The sequence below is a fragment of the Pristis pectinata genome, chromosome 9 (genome assembly GCF_009764475.1).
Source record: "Pristis pectinata isolate sPriPec2 chromosome 9, sPriPec2.1.pri, whole genome shotgun sequence".
Lineage (NCBI taxonomy): Eukaryota > Metazoa > Chordata > Chondrichthyes > Rhinopristiformes > Pristidae > Pristis > Pristis pectinata.
The window spans coordinates 68,948,941-68,966,997 of record NC_067413.1 but is presented as its reverse complement, the minus strand read 5'-3'; the positions used below and the strand labels follow the sequence as shown (position 1 = coordinate 68,966,997).

Here is an 18,057-nt window from a genome sequence, read left to right as displayed (position 1 = left end):
CAGCATTCTGACTGATGTTTTGATTATTTAATGTGGAATACAGATAAATCTCACTCATATTTATTGAATTAAATGGAAACAATTAAATGCTAATATTTTCGTGATATGATTATTTTTGCGTGATTGTGTCGTTTTCTTTCTCGCCCTAACATCACGAAAAAATCTATAGTTTCTTTTGAAAATGCACCATGTACATGTGAATTCACCTGTATCAGCTGTTGAATGTGCGCTGCTATCACAGTGCAGAAGGCATGCGTGTTGCACTGTATTCCTAAATGGGACAGCTGTACGTGACATCATTGATTGGCCGTCGCCAGAGAAACTTTTGTTCCGCTGTCCAATGGTGAGGCTCGAAACAAAAAGGGAAGAGCTCGTGGAGCAGGGAAACCCGGCGCTCGCGCTCCGTCTGTGGCAGCTCGGGGGGGGGGGGGGGGGGGGGGCGAGAGAGAGAGAGAGAGGGAGGGAGAGAGAGAGGGAGGGAGGGAGAGAGAGGGAGGGAGGGAGAGAGAGGGAGGGAGGGAGGGAGGGAGGGAGCGAGCGAGCGCGAGGGAGAGAGAGAGAGAGCGCGGCGCGTGATCCGCTCGCCTCCACTCTGCACGGCGAGAGACAGGAGCACGGTCCCGCGGGCGGCACCGATCCGGGCAAGGGCGGCAGTGCTGCTAACGGTACCAACGGGGTAAGAACAAAAAAAAACTGCTACCAGAGCTGGCTCCGGCCGCATCGCCCTCTTTGCAGACGGACACTTTGCCTATGTGCAGTGCTCGGTCTTTTATATCGATCATTTATTTATTATTTTAAAATATAAATATGGATTTAATAAATTAGCATCGCTATTCGGATTTGTCGGTTAACACCCTTTTCGGTGTATTGTTGGCTCCATTTGGGCTATCCAGGTGTAAAGTCCACACATTAGCTACACTCGAGTCCCAGGCTCCTGGGCTATTATGGAGAACAAAGCGGCCGCACGGGACAGCAGCGACCGGGACCTGTACCGTCAGTTCCAGGAGTGGTGTCTGAAGACCTACGGGGACTCCGGCAAAACCAAGACGGTCACCCGTAAGAAATACGATCGCATCGTCCAATTTCTGAGCGGAGTGGAGCCCAGTTCTGCAGATAACGCCAAATTTAAATTCTGGGTGAAATCGAAAGGGTTCCAGCTGGGATCGTCGGAGGAGCTGAAGGCTGGAGGTGGTAAACTGGTCCTTTACGTACCGGTCAAAACAACGGTTAGTGTTCACTTTATATTAAAGTTGATGTTTATTTGTTTCCAAGTCTGGACGTAAAGAAATCAAGGGGTGCCACAGTTGGCTGCCTGATGATGGGTCTTTGGTCTTCTTTTATCGTGCATCAGGCGGTCATGTTGCCTGGGCTGGCACGTCCAGACTGTACACTCAGCTTATAATTTTCTCTTTATTTAATTACATTGAAAATGACGTTTGGGGTTAATTGCTTATTTCGCTTACAGCTCGAATGCTTACCTTAAACAGCATTTTTATTTCCAAAAAGTACCACTATTTCCCCAAATGTCTAATTTTAAAGCTTAATTTGAGGTGAGGGTGCTTGATGCATCCCGGATAATATTACATAGTGTCGGGACAGAATGTTTGGTTGGAAGCCAAATGCAGCGCTGGTGGGTGTGTATAACCACCCCCTCCCCCCGCCGCCCCGTCTCAGTTTTTCCAATTTATTTTCTAAACGGACCTGTTTTTTCGTATACGTCTGGTATTATGTTCCTGTTAATAAAATAGGGTAACCTGGTATTTCGAAAAATAGTTTCCCTTCTACCTATAGTTTAATTTTATAAACGGTCTGTTAAATAGCTTGTATAAGGCATTTTAAGCAGCACTTCCAGATTCACAGATTTCGATAGCATCAGACGGGTAATTGTGATAGCTGTTCAGAAACATTTTTTTAACAATCCGAATCCCCTCATCCACCCACGCGATTATCCTACTGAAACAGAAAGGGAGTGATCACAATGAGGGTGCGTATGATGGGGCTCTGTTTTCCTTAACATTTCTGACAACCTGGATCGTGCTAGGGGCTTTAGGGACTTTTTTTTGGACAGTTCTTTTCTCTCTGCCCAAGAGATCTGTTCTTACTAGTAGATCCGTGGTTGCTGTATAATAATTAGGCTTCAAGATTACTATCTTTTAAAAGACATCGGAGCTGAAGCAACATCGTCTGTTATCGGGCTAATTAACCACGGTGCCCGATTGCCTAAAGAGACTGAATTACAAATGCCATCACCAGGACAGGCAATTGCAAATAAAATGGGAGCTTTCTTTGCACCGTTTAGTATCCATTTTATGAATTCCACAAAAAGCAAACTGTATTCATTTCCATTAAAAGTACAGGCAATCTTGTGGGTTCCAGAGCCTACATCGACGGTGCGTTTTGATATATTAGAGCTCAATGAACAACATCGCAGAGAAATTAGAAATTATCGACATTTCTACATTAACGTCCTCCTGTGGTCTGGGATGTGCACTTTTGTCACCAGGCAACAGAACCTCGCAACCTGGCATTTCTTCCATCACGGTGGGACGAAGGTACCAGCTGCCGACGAATGGTGACAGATATCTTGCAATCATTGACCACCTAGCTGTTTGTTTTTCCTGACCATGACTTTGATTCTCATGTGGACCAAGTAAATAAAGGACTTTTAAAAAAAATATCTTCGTGAATAATGGATTGGAGCTGATGCCTCCTCAGACATTATAAATGCTAATAGTAATTTTTTTATTACAAATAAAATAACCCTGCTGTAGGCAATGGATTTTACAACTAGAGATGGACCTGTAAATGTAAATAAAGATGCATAGTATCCTCCTTGTTATAAGAATATATATAGGCAAAGAGGGAGTTTTTGCATTTGATTGACATGTCATTAGCAAAAAGCGCAAAGGTCTCAATTTAAGTACAGTAAGGAAAATATTCTGTACATTTTTTCTTAAAATTGGCAAGTCACATAGATATTCCATTTTGGTAAAGTCTGATGACACCGTAGTCTCCTCCACTAATTTTGTGTTTTGGCAAACATGGATAATAAAATCAGAGGGCATCTTTAAAAAAAATTACCAGGCAGCCCAGTTATCAATTTTACTGTCCGTGCACACTGTGTTACAGGCGACCATATTGCTATCTAGTAGGCCTGTCACCAACCTTATCTTCTGGAATATTTATTTTTATTAGCAAGTTGCTTCGGTCGTAGACTCGTGTTTGTTTTGCAGTCAATATCCAAATAATTCTTAAACATGGGAGGAAGAAAAAATCCTCAATGCTAATGCTGAGTTGTGTGGCTCTCCTGCTGTAATATTTTAAGGTTGAAAATTCGATGACGAGGCCCGGAATGGCGTGCCATCTCGCCCCTCCCCTCCCCCTCCGGGAGCTGGTGGTGTTGCCTGGCCGGTCGGATGTCGACAATCTGGCGTAATGCATCTGTGCTGCGAAAGGCTGTGGTCCCGCCTGGGCGCGAGCCCGCGCTGACCGAGCGGGACGGCGCCGCGCGCGAATGCGCGCGCTCCGTGGCGCGCGGACCCAGCGGCCGGGACTCCTGGTGGCGCGCGCTCCGGGCTCCGCTCACCTCGCGAGTTCCCATGGAGACGGTGACTACCTGTCTGCGCTCCGACCCGCGACGCATAATCAACCTGTTGGCTCCCCGGTGGACAATGGGAGTCGCTCTCGCAGCACAAGGCGACTAGGCCAGGAAGCTGCTAGGCCAGGAAGCGCACCTGGTTTTCTTTTTTTAAAACCCGGGACTGGGAGGGAACAGGATGTACCCCGCAGTACTTGCTTGAACCTAAAATGCCTCTGTCTTCTGCTTCGTGCCCGCTAGTGGCAGGGTAATCCCTGGGCCGGGCCGGGAGCGGCTTCTGAAACATATTTACAGTAACTCCGTGGTGGTTTTGCAAGATATATAAACCGATCTTCTTTCCGCCTGCCATCCCTCCTTCGCATCATTTTAGAAAGCGAACGGATTGGGTTGCGACTGTACATTTGCTAAGCGGACGAGCTCTCTATAACGATTGAAAACCACTTCTTTCTCTGTGGTATCCGGATTATTGTCAGAGGCCAATTAATGTCATTACGAAATTGAAATTGCGTCCATCTATTGTAATTTTCTGTTGTACTAAATCATTGGTGATGCCGTTAGAACTACTTTAAATTGGCGTGCCAGAAAAATAAAATGCAATATTTTCCAGATAGTGCTAATTGCCACAGGTGTGAATCGTACCAGGTTAACGAGTTTACATTCCCATCTGTTTTCCAGGGCGAAGATTTTGAGCTCTGGGGATAATAACATGCGCTCTTAATTTGTCCCCTGATGGGTGTTTCATTCATTGTTGCTTTTTCAGTTTGGGGGTGTTGGAAGGGAGAGGGAGACTATATCCCAACCAAATACATTATTTATATTAATTTATTGATTTTTCTTCTCTTGATGCTGAAGATTTTCTTTTATGTTTTAAAAGCACTAGCTAGGGTATTCTTGACATCAAATGGAACTCTCTCTAAAATGGACCTCAATCCATAAAAACTATTTGCAGTTAGTATCAAATTTAAATAAAAAGCATATTGTGATGCACAGGGTTTAATCGAATTATCTATCAGTGTTCTTTGATTTTCTTCAATCCCATCTCAGTTCTGGATCAAGAGAGCAGTTGTACTTCATTTACTGAAAATGAAGATAATGAGCAGCATTATATTTGATTTGTAAAACACAATAAACAAGGAATTGAATGTTATATTTCATTTGATAACACACCTTGTTGAGTCTTTGAAGAGGCCATTACTAAGTATTTTTGTTTTAAATACAATATCATGCTTATTGATAATGAAATGTTACTCAACCTGAAATTCTGGAGTACCAAACAATATGTCTGGACCAGCTTGATGTTAGGTTGCCCCACTGCAGGTCAATTATGCCAAGGTTCACTGTTCAGTTTCATTGATTGACACTGGTGGAGATGTTCATCATTTTGTTCATATTAAAGTGATACTATGATATTTTCATTTTTATTAATAAGATTTTAGTTAAGTATACAATAAATTTGATTCTTTAACAGATTTAGTGAATAATAGCCCTGATTTAGCTTCTATTCATCTTCATTATGTGTTTGCAGTTCTCCCATATAGTGCTTCTGAAGGGTGCCTTTCCTACACAATGACAACAAGTACCTTTATCAGAGTTTATGCTGACAGACTCCTGCCCATATATTTGATCAGCCTGAGTGCTTTGCAAGATACAAACCAAGTTTTTGTAACCTTCCGCATGTTGTTGGAACAGAAAATCTTATTGGATTGTCCGAATAATGGGCTGGATTTGCGTAGTGAATTATTAAAGTAACTTACTCATTTGCTTCTGTATATCCCAAAGGTGCTATGCATCTATCAAATTGACAATTCCTTTCTCAACAGCAAGATGTTTTCCATAGAAAGTATAATATGTTAATAGCAGGGAGGTCAAATGTTTTTTTTGTAGGAGAGAAGTAAAATTACATAATTGGTGTGTGCATGACTCCTTCAGATAGAAAGTGTGTGATAGCAGGAGTTTGATTGCACACTACCTCTGTGTTAGGGTATCTTAATGTAGAAATATTGCAAAACAAGATTCCTATAAATTAAAACTTATGAAAGGCAAGCCTGGATGACCAAGTTGTTGTTAATATTTGAATCTGAAGAGGAAGGGGTTTTTGCAGTAAAAGAACATTCATTTTATGTAGCTTTATCCAACTTTGGTTCTTCACAACAAATTATTGAAGGATCATCATTACAAAATGGAAGCCAGTTTGCAGCCAGCCAAAGGTTATCATTTTGTCCATGTTGTTGGAGGAAAGCTAGTTTGGAGGAGTTCTTCATCATCTTACACAAGTTGGAGCAGTTAGTCTCTAAATTGTAATTTTTCAGCAAAGATTTGCTCATGGACGGTAAATGATTTCAATTTTACTTTGTTTTACTTAAAGTAAAAAAAGATTTTTAGATATTAGAAGGATAGTACAGGAAAATAGAGCTGGTGTAAAAGATTAACCATGATGTTATAGACAATGGCTTGCATTTGCTTCTATTTTCTTAATGTTAAGTTCTTATATAAAACTAATTCATGACTTAACTTCTATTAACATTTCAAATAAAATGGTGAGATAATGCTAATCTTTCACTTGACTGTTGTTCTTGCAGTGCAGTCTTTATTTATTCTCCCACTATAAATATAAAAACCTAGAGCAAGACTTTTTTTTTGTGGGTTCACAGGATGGAATCAGCACCACAGAGAAGCAATCTTTAAAACGAGTTGCAGTAGTTGAAGATTTTTTTGATATTATTTACTCCATGCACGTTGAAATAGGAGTAAATGGAGAAAAATCCCGAAAACATGCTGGCCAGAAAAGAACCTACAAGGCAGTAAGTAATTGATCTTCAATTTATTTATGTACACACACACACACACACACACACAATAACATGTCTAAGCTGAAACACCAGAAGTAAATTTTGATTATAAGGACATCTTCAATAAGACATGTTACATGATGCCTGTGAAATATGAAAGATAATTACAAATGGCAGCATTAAGAGATTTACAATTCAGTGATGGCCATATGCTTATTCACTATTTTACTCCTTTACAAATTCACATTTTAGACATTGTCATAGATACAGCACAGAAACAGTCCTATCAGCCCTTTAAGTCTGTACTGACCAACAACCACCCATTTTATACCAAATCTACATTAATCCCTCCCATTTTTTAATTCACCCCATATCTTCTTCAACTCCCCCCAGATTATATCACTCTCCTACACATTAGGGGCAATTTACAGTGGCCAGTTAACTTAAAAACCTACATGTCTTTGAGATGTAGGAGGAAACCCAAGCACCCAGAAAAAACCCATTTTAATGTCATGTAATGGTGCAAGCTTAGCACTCAAAAATGTTAAAACTTAAGGTTATTTTAAACAAATATACAAAAGAGTCCAGAGACTAGCTTGCTATTGAAATAAGTGATAGTCCTGGGCAAAAGAGTGCCTTTCCTCATCAGCAGACTTCATTTGGATTCATGACTCTCCAAATTAGTACTTGTATAATGAGCAATGTTCTGTTCACAGCATGTACTGAATATACTTTGCCCCACATTCTTTGTATTAAGGTGGGAAAAGAGTTGCAACATGACACATATACAAATCAAAAATGTATTATTTCAGATTCAACTTTTCATTTTATTCCTAAGAGTTTATGTTCCTTCATTGCTGCTTAATGGTGATTGGCATTTTTAAAATCACAGTTGGTACACATCTTTGGGAGAGCGGGATATGAAGGAAAAATATAGTGCTTCTTGTTTTTTTTTTAAAATAAATATTCTTCTGCTGTTGATACCCAGTTTCTTAGGTAGGGTGGCATCAGTTGCTTCTGAGAGACAATGTTGTATTTCAGATGAGACCTACAATGGCCAATCTTTATTCATGTGATGGTAAAAATCAAGGGATTTAATGATGAGAAATGGCATGTGATCAAAATCATATATTTGTGTCTTCTGTGCAAGTCTTTAATTTTTCCCCACAGGCAATACAGGAAATCGCCTGTTTTAGTTTGACAACAATATTCAAAAGTACCTTGAATGTTTTTATTACATTGCAGGTGTAACTGAAATTAATGAAACTGGATGTAAATTGTCCAGGTAGTTTACTTAACATGTGTAAACTTGCACAATTGAGTAATAGTTTTGATTGAATCAAGTGCGAGTTGCTTTTGTGCAATAATGAACATACTACAATTCATCAGTACTGGGTTATGTTGCTTGACTTATACCAAATAATTCTTAAATTTGACCTTCTTGGTTTAATAAAGACTTACCCTTACATATTTGTTTTTATTAAGTCTAACTGTAGCTTCATGTTTACAATCCAAAAAAAGGCCCATTACAGATAACTTAGTTGAATTCCTGAGAAAAGCAACCTACCATCACAGGAAGTGGGGTGCCTACAAGTTGCTAATGTGGGCTACCAAATTAAAAAACATAACATTTTGGGAAACATCATCAAAACTTCTCATTAGCAAATTTAATTAGTTTTCATGTTGATTTTTATTTTAAACAAAAACATTTGCATGAATATATTCAAGATCTTGACCCTCTGCAGAATGTCTGTGCTCAATCTGTAAAGGTGACATTGACCTTCCGTCTGCCTGTCACTTTAATTCTCCATCCCACTTTGACCTCTCTTTGCCTCCTACTTTGTTACAACTATGCTGAACGCAAGCTGAAGGAACAGCATCTCTTCATCTGACTAAGTACATTACAGTCTAGCAGATTTCGTTGAATTCCAGATAATTAGCCATTCTGCCCTTGGAACTTTGATAGAATTATAGAAAATTTACAACATAGGAGGATGCTGTTTGATCTATCATGTCCATGTTAGTTGCGAAAGCTACTTGGCTTAATCTAATTCCACCTTTCAAGACTTGATCCACAGACCTGCAGACTGTTGCATTTCAAGTAACTATTCAAGTATTTGTTTTTATTTTAAATGTTTCTGTTTTGACCACCCTTCTAGACAATGAATTCTGACCCCTACTATGAAAATACACATTCCCTCTAATCCTCTTATCCATTTTAAATCTACACCCTCTGGGTTTTGACCCTTTTTCTAAGACCTTCATATTTACAATATCTTGGCCCCTCATAATTTTATATACTAAGTTTTTCCTCTAATGTGGTGAACAAAACTGTATAGAGTTCTGAAGCTGTGGTCTATGCAGTTCTAGCATATCCTTCCTGCTCTTATGTTCCAATGCTTTGGCTAATAAAGGAAAACATTCAGTGTGCCATTTTTTTTTAAAAAACCACCTTAGTGAGCTCCTGCTACTTTTAAACTACGGTGCACATACATCCAAGGTTCCCTTTCCCCCACCACACTTGTCAATGCCTTCCTATTTAGTGTGCATTCTCTTACCTTGTTGTATGCCCCATACCTTACTTCACACTTTTCTGAATTTCATTTGCCACTTTTCTGCCCAAGAGTCTGTCAACAGTAAAACATCTGACACCCTTGTTGGTGCTGCCAGTTAGGCAGATTTTCCAGATTGTTGGGTGTTTTCTTTTTTTACCCCAATACACTTGATTAATTTAAGGTGTTATACAGTATTGTAATTAATTTTCCAGTGAATCTGATGAATTTAAAGGGAATACGAGATATGGGGCCCTGGTGAGTTTAAAGGGAGTGTAGGAAAAGGGCCCATTGGTTTAAAGGGAGCAAGTAAAGAAGTGCATGAATGGGGCCCCAGTGAATTTAAAAAAGTGCTGATAACAGCATGCAGCGAGTTTAAAAAGAGTGCAGCAACCAGATCCAGAGAGTGTAGAAGAGCACAGGAACAGCATCTAGTAGGCCAGATGCCAAACCATTGGGATTTCAGAATAGAAGAATTGGAATTGGTTTATTATTATCACTTGTACCGTGATTCAGTGAAAAATTTGTCTTGCATACTGTTCATACAGATCAATTCATTACACAGTGCATCGAGGTAGTACAAGGTAAAACAATACAGAATGCAGAGTAAAGTGTCACAGCTACAGAGAAAGTGCAGTGCAGGTGGACAACAAGGTGCAAGGTTATAACAAGGTGGATTGAGAGGTCGAGTGCATCTTATTGTGCTAGGGAACTGTTCAATAGTCTTATAACAGCAGGATAGAAGCTGTCCTTGAGCCAGGTGGTACATGCTTTCAGGCTTTTGTATGGGATAGTGAATTATTGGAGTATATCTTCCTGTATTCAAAAGCTTTCCTCCTCAATGTCAACCCACAAGGTCACTTTTTGTACCATGTACCCTACATTTAAGTCTAGGTCATTAATATATGCAACAAAAAGTAAGGGTCTGAATACTGAGACCTGTGGAATCATCAATTAGCAGCCTTCCAGTCATTTGTCAATTATTTCCATGTGTATTCTGCCACAAATCCAACTTTAAATGATTCTCAATTTATCTTTGACCCCATGGACTTTTACTTTTTGACCAGCCTGCCATGTGGGTGCTTGTCATAAACCTTGCTAAATTAAATCCACATAGACAATGTCAAGCATATTGTTCTTATTGACCCTACTTTGTAAACCACCTCACAGAATTGATTCAAGTTAGTCAGACAACTCTTAACGAATCAATGCTGGTTGTCTTTGATTAGTCTATGCCTTTCTGAATGAAGTTTATACTGTCCCTCAGAATTGATTCCAATAATTTGTCAACCATTATGATTAAACTAACTGTTCTGTAATTACTTGTTTTATTCCTTTTTAAACAATGGTACAATGTTAGCAATCTTCCAATCCTCTGGCATCACTCCTATGGTCAGGGAGCATTCAAAAATGATAGTCAAAGCCTCTACACTGTTTCTTCCTGGGATATATTTTACTGGCCCAGTCATTTGTTCACTTTCAAAGATGCTAATTCCCTTAACACTTCTTTGGCCATGTTTATGTTATCTGATATTTCCATCTCTTTCTGCCTGATCACAATAACCACAACACAAAAATATGTGGGTAGACAAGTTGCTAGGAGGATATAAACAGTTAATAGAGATTGGTAGGTTATGCATTGATAGGTTAAGTGAGTGGGCAAAAAGTTCACAAATGGAGTATAATGTACAAAAATATAAGGTTGTTCATTTTGGAAGAACAAAAGAACAGTATTATTTAAATGGAGATAAACTGCAGAAAGCTGCAGCATAAAAGGATTTGAGGGTTCTTGTACATGAAACACAGAATGGGTGGGCCAAAGGGCCTGTTTTGTGTTGTATGGAAACCTAGCACACACGTACAGCAGGTAATAGGGAAAGCTAATTGGTATTGGTTTATTATTGTCACTTGTACCAAGGTACAGTGGAAAAACTCGTCTTGCATACCAATTGTACAGGTCAATTCATTACACAGTGCAGTTACATTGAGTTAGTACAGAGTGCATTGATGTAGTACAGATAAAAACAATAACAGTACAGAGTGAAGTGTCACAGCTACAGAGAAAGTGCAGTGCAACGCTCGCTTTTATTTCAAGGGGTTGGAGTATAAATGTAAGGAATCCAAGCACTAGCAAGACCAGATCTTGAGTACTGCGAACTGTTTTAGCTCCCTGACCCCCCTATTAAAGGAAAGATAGTATTTCACTGGGGATGATTCAGAGAAAGCTGAGTGGAATGATCCTGGGTATGGAGGGGTTGTCCTACAAGGAAAGGTTAAACAGGTTGGAACTCTAGTCTTTGGAGTTTAAAAGAATGAGAGTCAATCTTATTGAGACACCTAAGATACTTAGGTGACAAGACAGGGTAAGTGTTGAGAGGCTCTTTCCTGTCATGGAAGAATCCAGAACCAGAAGGCATGGTTTTAGAATAAGAGGATGCCCATTTAAGATAGTTGTGAGTCTTTAGCACTCCTTGCCACAGATTTGACCCTATGTGGGAGCAGAATCCTTGTGTACTGTATACTTAAGGCTAATGTAGATTTCTAAGCAATAAGGGAATCAATGGTTATGGGGGAAGAACAGGAAAGTGAACTTGAGGAACGTTGGATCACCCACAAACGTATTGAATGGCAGAGGAGGTTTGAGAGGCTGAATGGACTACTCCTGTTCTTATTTCATATGGTCTTAAAAGTATTGTCCTCCTTTTCTGAAGATAGACACAGAGTAATCATTAAGAACTTTCCCCACATCCTCCACTTCCACATGTATGTTAACTTCTTGATCACTCATTGGTTCCAGTTATATTCTTGATCTTTGATTACAAAACAAAATTGGATATTATTTAATTCTACTTGCCAGAATTTTCTTCATGCCCTTAATTTGATTTATTAATTTCTCTTTTAATTTCACCTTTTCTATAGTCTTTCTGCAGCACTCAGTGTCTTGTATTCCTTTTTGTTTGCCTGATTTAATCCTCTGTTCATTTTGTCTTCTCAGGAGCTCTAGATTTGGCAGTCCTACATTTTTATTTGTGGGAACATGCTTACCCCAAACCTTTTGAATACATCCCATTTCTATTGCATTGATTAACCCTCAAGTAGCCATTTCCAGACCACATTTGCCAAATCACTTCTCAGTCCTCTAAAGATGGCATTACCCCAATTAGTAATCTATCTTATCTTTGTCCTTTTCTGTAACTATGCTAAATGTACCTGAATCATGATCACTGTCATGAGGATGCTGTCCCACTGATACTCCTGCCCCTTGCCCCGCATAGTTCCTGAAAGTTGAATCCAGAGTTCGCCAACCCTCACCTGCTCCCCACCAATGTCATAACACTTTGTTGGGCTCACTATGGATTGGCTAAAAAATTCTCCTGAATGAACATTAGGAATTCCGTGTCCTCCATATCTTTCACACTGTCTGTATTACAGTAAGTATTAGGGTCATTGAAATCCCCTACATTTATTGCTCTTGTATGTTTCAGAAATGTGCCAACATATTTGCTCTCTCTCTCTTCCTTGGACTGTTTAGAGGTCATTATCATGGTCCTAACAGCATGATTGGCTTTTTTTTGTTCAATCCATACATCCTTCTAACATATCATCCCTTCTCAGAGCTGTGATTGATTGTGTTAGTAATATTGTTCCCCCTTTCTTTCTTATCCTCCTCCCTATCCTTGCCCAAAACTCCTGTAACTGTGAACATCAAGCTGTCATTCCTGCCCCTCTGAAATGTTTCAGCAATAGCTAAATCTCCATACTTCCATGTGCCATTCTGTACCTTACTTATGTTATTAAGCACAGCCAGATTCATTTTTTTGTCTTTTTCCATCCTTGATTTCTGTGCCTTTGAACTTCTTTCTGCCTTTCATTACTAGTTATTCTTTTCTCTTCTGTATTGGTGCTCAGCTTCCCAACATCCATTTTTTTTCCTTATTTTCTGATTTCATTCTTCTGCTTATACCTCCTCAAGATGCACCTTTTGTTATTCACTAACTTTTACAAAAACTTCTCAGCTAGCACCACATACACTGTGTTGTTCAATTTCTCCTCATCTCCATCTAATTAGAGACTTTCCCCTTTAGTACTCTCTGCCCTGCTCCACTTTCTTTATAACTTAAAACTTGTTTTATCACTAACCTTTTCCACTTCTGGAAAAAAGTCAATGTGAAATGTTAACTCCTGTTTCTCTCTTCACAGATGCTGTCTGAACTCCTGAGAATTTCTGGCATTTTCTGTTTCTATTATTGTAGTAATATACATTTAAAAATCATTACATGCAATGTCTTCTTCATACATCCACAAAACCTGCCTTGCAACATTTTTTGTGGAAAATTGCTAAAATATCTTAAGATGTGACACTAATTAGCTATCCCATTTTGTGCTGAAAGTAACTGTAAAATAGTATGATTATGAAAAATTAACAATTGATTTTGGCGTATGACCTGCAGGTAGATTTTAATAAAAGGTAGTATTGTGCTTTAAATCTACATTGAACTAATTTAAAGTAAGGTATATATCTGTCTGCCTAGGTATTTGAAACCTATAAATATCTGATATGTTCAAATGGTTTGGATACTTTCAACAAAACTGTGCCAATCAAAAAAACTTTGAACCAAGAACCATGGATATTGGACATCTAAAATAATGGAAATTTTGGAAATATACAGGAGTTCAGACAGTATTTGTGGAAGAGAAGCAGTTAATGTTTCATATGGATGACCTTTCATTAGAAACTATTAGTTGTAAATGATAGAAGAACTAGGCAAAAAACATTTTTAATTGGCTTTGCTGACCTCCAATCTATACAAAGTTCTGAAAATATAGATTCCAAATTTCTAAGATGTCTTGAGCCTCAAACTTACACTGGAACCTGGTGATATTTTCCAGCGCTAACTATGTTAAATAGGTGAAAATGGGGGAAAACAACAAATGCTTACACCACCAGGAACACATCTTGGGCACCTGCCCAATCATGTGTTGAGCAATAAGGAAATTAGGGATCAATATTGGCTTTTAGGAAAATCTGGCAGCTTCATGGTCACCACTACTGGAAATAGATTTTTATTTCAGATTTATTTAATTAACTGGATTTACATTCCCCAGCTGTGTTTTCTGATTTATTAGCCCAGACCTCTGAATTACCAGAAAAGTAACAAAACCATTCTGCCAGCTTTACTTATCTTAAATCTTTAGTGATTTTGGTTTGGACTAACCTTGACCCAGCTCTGTCCTGATTTAGTCTAGACACAGGTACACTGGTTTTACCCCTTTCAAGACTTCTGCTAAACCTAATCGTGTGAGGTTTCAGAGCAATTTGCAGATATTACTTTTCCTAGTTGTAGAAGTAATTTGTAGTTGCTAAAGGTGTCTTGCACTCAATTTTATAATACACACGCCAGCCTCTGATCCAAAACATATACATGTTAATAACAAAATTTCTTCTCAGCTCCTTGCACTTGGTGTGGGCATTGTTCCCAAGGTGCATGGGAACACCATCACCTGCAGGTTCCTCTCCTAGCCACACAACACCCTTTGAGATATGTTGCCATCCTTTCATTACACTGGGTTTAAATCTTGGAACTACTTCTCCAATAGTATTGTGGGAGAACTTTTACTAGAGTGACTGTTGTAATTCAAGAAGATGGCCCATTACCACCTTGTGAATGGCAATTGAGATGGGAAACAAATGCTGGTCTTGCCAGTGACACCCATATCCCCAAAAGAGGAAAAAAAGGCTCTTCGTTCCATCCAATAAGTTTTCCAAGGAGTTAAGACCATCCACTCAGTTCCAAGACAGAGTTTCAGGTTATATTTTTCCTACTGCCTTGCCAATTCTGGCCTACCATCTTCATCCCAAGTATTTCACTCATCATGAAGACTTGTTATTTTAATCTTCTCTGTCTTGTCTTCTAAAAATAATCTTGAAAATCCTTATTTCTCTTAGCTGTACACAATTTGAGACAGTCACAATCACATTGCCTTAAAAATGCAACAACAGAAATTGGGTGCCTTAGTAAAGAACCAACTCTTTAAAAATTCTGTCAATAGATATAGGGATTGTTCTGAAGAAGGGTCCTGACTCAAAACATTGACTGTCTGCTTTTCTCCACGGATGCTGCCTGACCTGCTGAGTTCCTTTCAGCATCTTGTTTTTTCCCCCCCCCCCCATCTAGATTCCAGCATCTGCAGTCCTTTGTTTCTCTTTTCCCAAAGGATTATTTATTATTGTATTGAGGAGGTGGTCAGCATCTGCCTTAAGCTGTGGTGAAGGTTCTGTAATGGTGCTGTTCATTGAGGAATTCCTGGATTTTACCCAGACATTAGGAAGAAACAACCATTGGGGTGATGATGATTCCATATGCCCGAAGCCCTTTAATTTGTCAAGATATTGGAGAAAGAGGAAATGGAATATTGAGGCAGGGGAGGACTTGTGGAATGATAGGGAAAATAAAGAGAAAATAGCACAAGAAGGTGGTGGCTTTTAGGAAGAATGAATGTAGGATACACATTCATAGAGAATCAAGAGAGTTTAAATTAAGTGAAGAAACAGATATGGGCTTGGAGATAATTTCTTCCAGTCGATGAGCAACACTACGAGATTTCAACTGGAACATTTCCAATAAGTGTGATTGGTGTTAGGCAGATATCAGTACACATATCTTAAAAAAAATCAATTATTATTGCTGTCCCTTGTTTTAATGGTTTATGTGCCAATTTAAAACTTAAGATCCTCTAGTTATCTTTTGATTGAAGCTTCAAAATCACCAATACACTTTTTCCCCTTCATCCCACATTTATTTCATTATCTTAAATGGAGGTTAACAGAATATTCTTGTTGCAACTAAATTGCATTCTCCTCAGCATAGGAAACAAGCTGTTTTGTGAGCAGCATTAGTATTACTGCTTTATTGATAGGCTATGTAGTTCCAGAAGAGAATCTTTAACACTGGGCTTTATGTTAGAGCAGTTATAATGCTAAACATAAACAGATGAAAATGCTGAGAATAAATCATGAAATTGGGATGGGAAAAGAATTTGGAAACAAATATTTTGCCATCATTTTTTGATAAAATGCAGATAGACATCAGCTCTGTAGCACAATCAGCTTAGACTGCAGATCTGTGGCTCCCTGGACTCTCCTACAATCTCTAGTAATTGTCAACCATTCCAGGTAATGGGTAATCACCAGAGAAGCTCTGTGAGCTTAATTTTTTTTTCCTTCTGAATTAAATGCCATTTTTGTATCCTCAATGGAATAAGATTGACAAAAATACCCATAACCACAAAATTGTTGATCTAGGGTTACTGCCAAAAGTTTCTGGTCCTCTTAGGCTGAACTGGGAACCCATACAAATTTAAAATGAAGTCATGTGGTTCAGAATTACCTTAGTGCACCCTCCGATATCTGCTCTAAATCCATCTTTATTTTAAACTGTATCCATACAACCATGAAGTATCTCTGTGGTGTATATTGTTTAGTAAAGACTCTTTTAGTTCTTGCAGCTGAAGATTTCAGTTACTTTGCCTGCATATCAAACAATTTCTTACTTTAATTCCATTTGCCAGCTTTAAGCTCGATATTGAAGAGGGGACATGAATTTCTCAATGAGAATTTCTCTATTTAGGGCAAATAGATTGCAGAGTGAGGATAATAGTTTGGAGGTATTTGCTAAGAAGTTCTATAGCAATTACATGTTGCTTTTAAGTATGTAACCACAGATAGGATTCACAGCTTCACTGTTAGACCTTAATGCATGTCACTCCCTCAGAAGGCTGTCATTTATCCTTGATGGTGTTAAGTAGTATACTAAAATGAATTTTAGACTAAACTTTTCAGATGTACGCTAAATTTGAAATGAAATCTAAAGACCTGTTTCCACCAAATGAACAACAATTTCTGCACCAGTCAATGTCAGTGGTATTGGGGATCAAGACTTTGGGAGTCACTGCCCGATGACTAGTTGTTGCACATAGACCATTTCACCTTGCAGGACACTTATGGCAGAGAGGCCTATAGCCCCAAGCAATTTGCTGGAGGAACTTAGTGGGTTGAGCAGCATCTGTGGGAGGAAAGGAATTGTTGAAGTTTTGGGTTGAAACCCTGCATCAGGACTGGAAATGTTGACAGTTGGTTTATTCCCACAGCTGCAGCTCAACCCACTGAGTTCCTACAGTAGATTGATTGTTGCTCCAGATTCCAGCATCTGCAATTTCTTGTGTTTCCAGCCTGTAGCCCAATCTGTTTCGCAAAGCTACAAGAAATAACTGCGGCCACAGGATTGGTGCAGGGGGTTGAGCATGGGTGTTGATCGAGCACAGTTCAGCCCATAATTTCAGGAAACAGAAAATGAGGGAAAGGGAGAAAGAGCAAGAGAATGTGTCCTTTTGTAAAAGGGCTCTTTAATTTTTTTTAGAAAGTTACAAAAGACTCACATGTGGATGCTTATTCAGTTATAAGAGTACTTAAATATATCTAGCTACATCTTGAAGATATTAAAACACCATAAAAATCTAAATCCTGATGGAACAGCTTTATTTGACATGTTTGAAAAAAATGTAATTAAAACATCATCTGCAGTAGTTATACCACTGTTCAGATATCGATAAAGCTATGAACATTTCCATTTCATTGTCTCCACTTAAGTCATGGAACGGGATATAAAATATACAGTATCCACATTTGAAGGAAAAGGCTGTTGTAACCTAGTTCCATTAATACAGTTCTTTAGTTGGAGGAGATAAACAAAGTATGAGCAAATCTAGTTATAATGAAATGCAACTGTTTTTAAACTGCATTTAGTTCTGTAGTTTACTGGTACCATCTACATGACTGATGATTGACCTCCAACAGCAACTATGTTTCTTTGTTGAGGTATAACTCCAACCATTGGAATGGTTTCCCCTTGAAACCAATTAATTCCAATCTGCTAGACTCCTTGAAACCATTCTCATTTAAGAGAAGTCATTCTTACCTTACTCCTAGATTTCAGCTCTTGGGTCCATGATGACAACTGTGAGTGGCTTGGTATTCAATTTCAGAAAGTGGTTAAGGCTGAAGCATATTGCTTTGGGTCTGGAGCCACAAATAGGCCATACTAGATTAGTACAGTAGATT

General features: G+C 38.8%; 1 protein-coding gene across 1 annotated transcript in view; it reads left to right on the top strand.

Annotated features, from left to right (window-relative positions):
• LOC127574632 (nucleolar protein 4-like) overlaps positions 1-18,057 on the top strand; it is a 252,208-nt gene that overhangs the window by 51,418 nt on the left and 182,733 nt on the right. The window contains 2 exon segments of the mRNA XM_052023795.1: positions 894-1,226; positions 6,250-6,399. Coding sequence (XP_051879755.1) covers positions 945-1,226; positions 6,250-6,399 — 432 coding nt within the window. The 5' untranslated portion in view covers positions 894-944.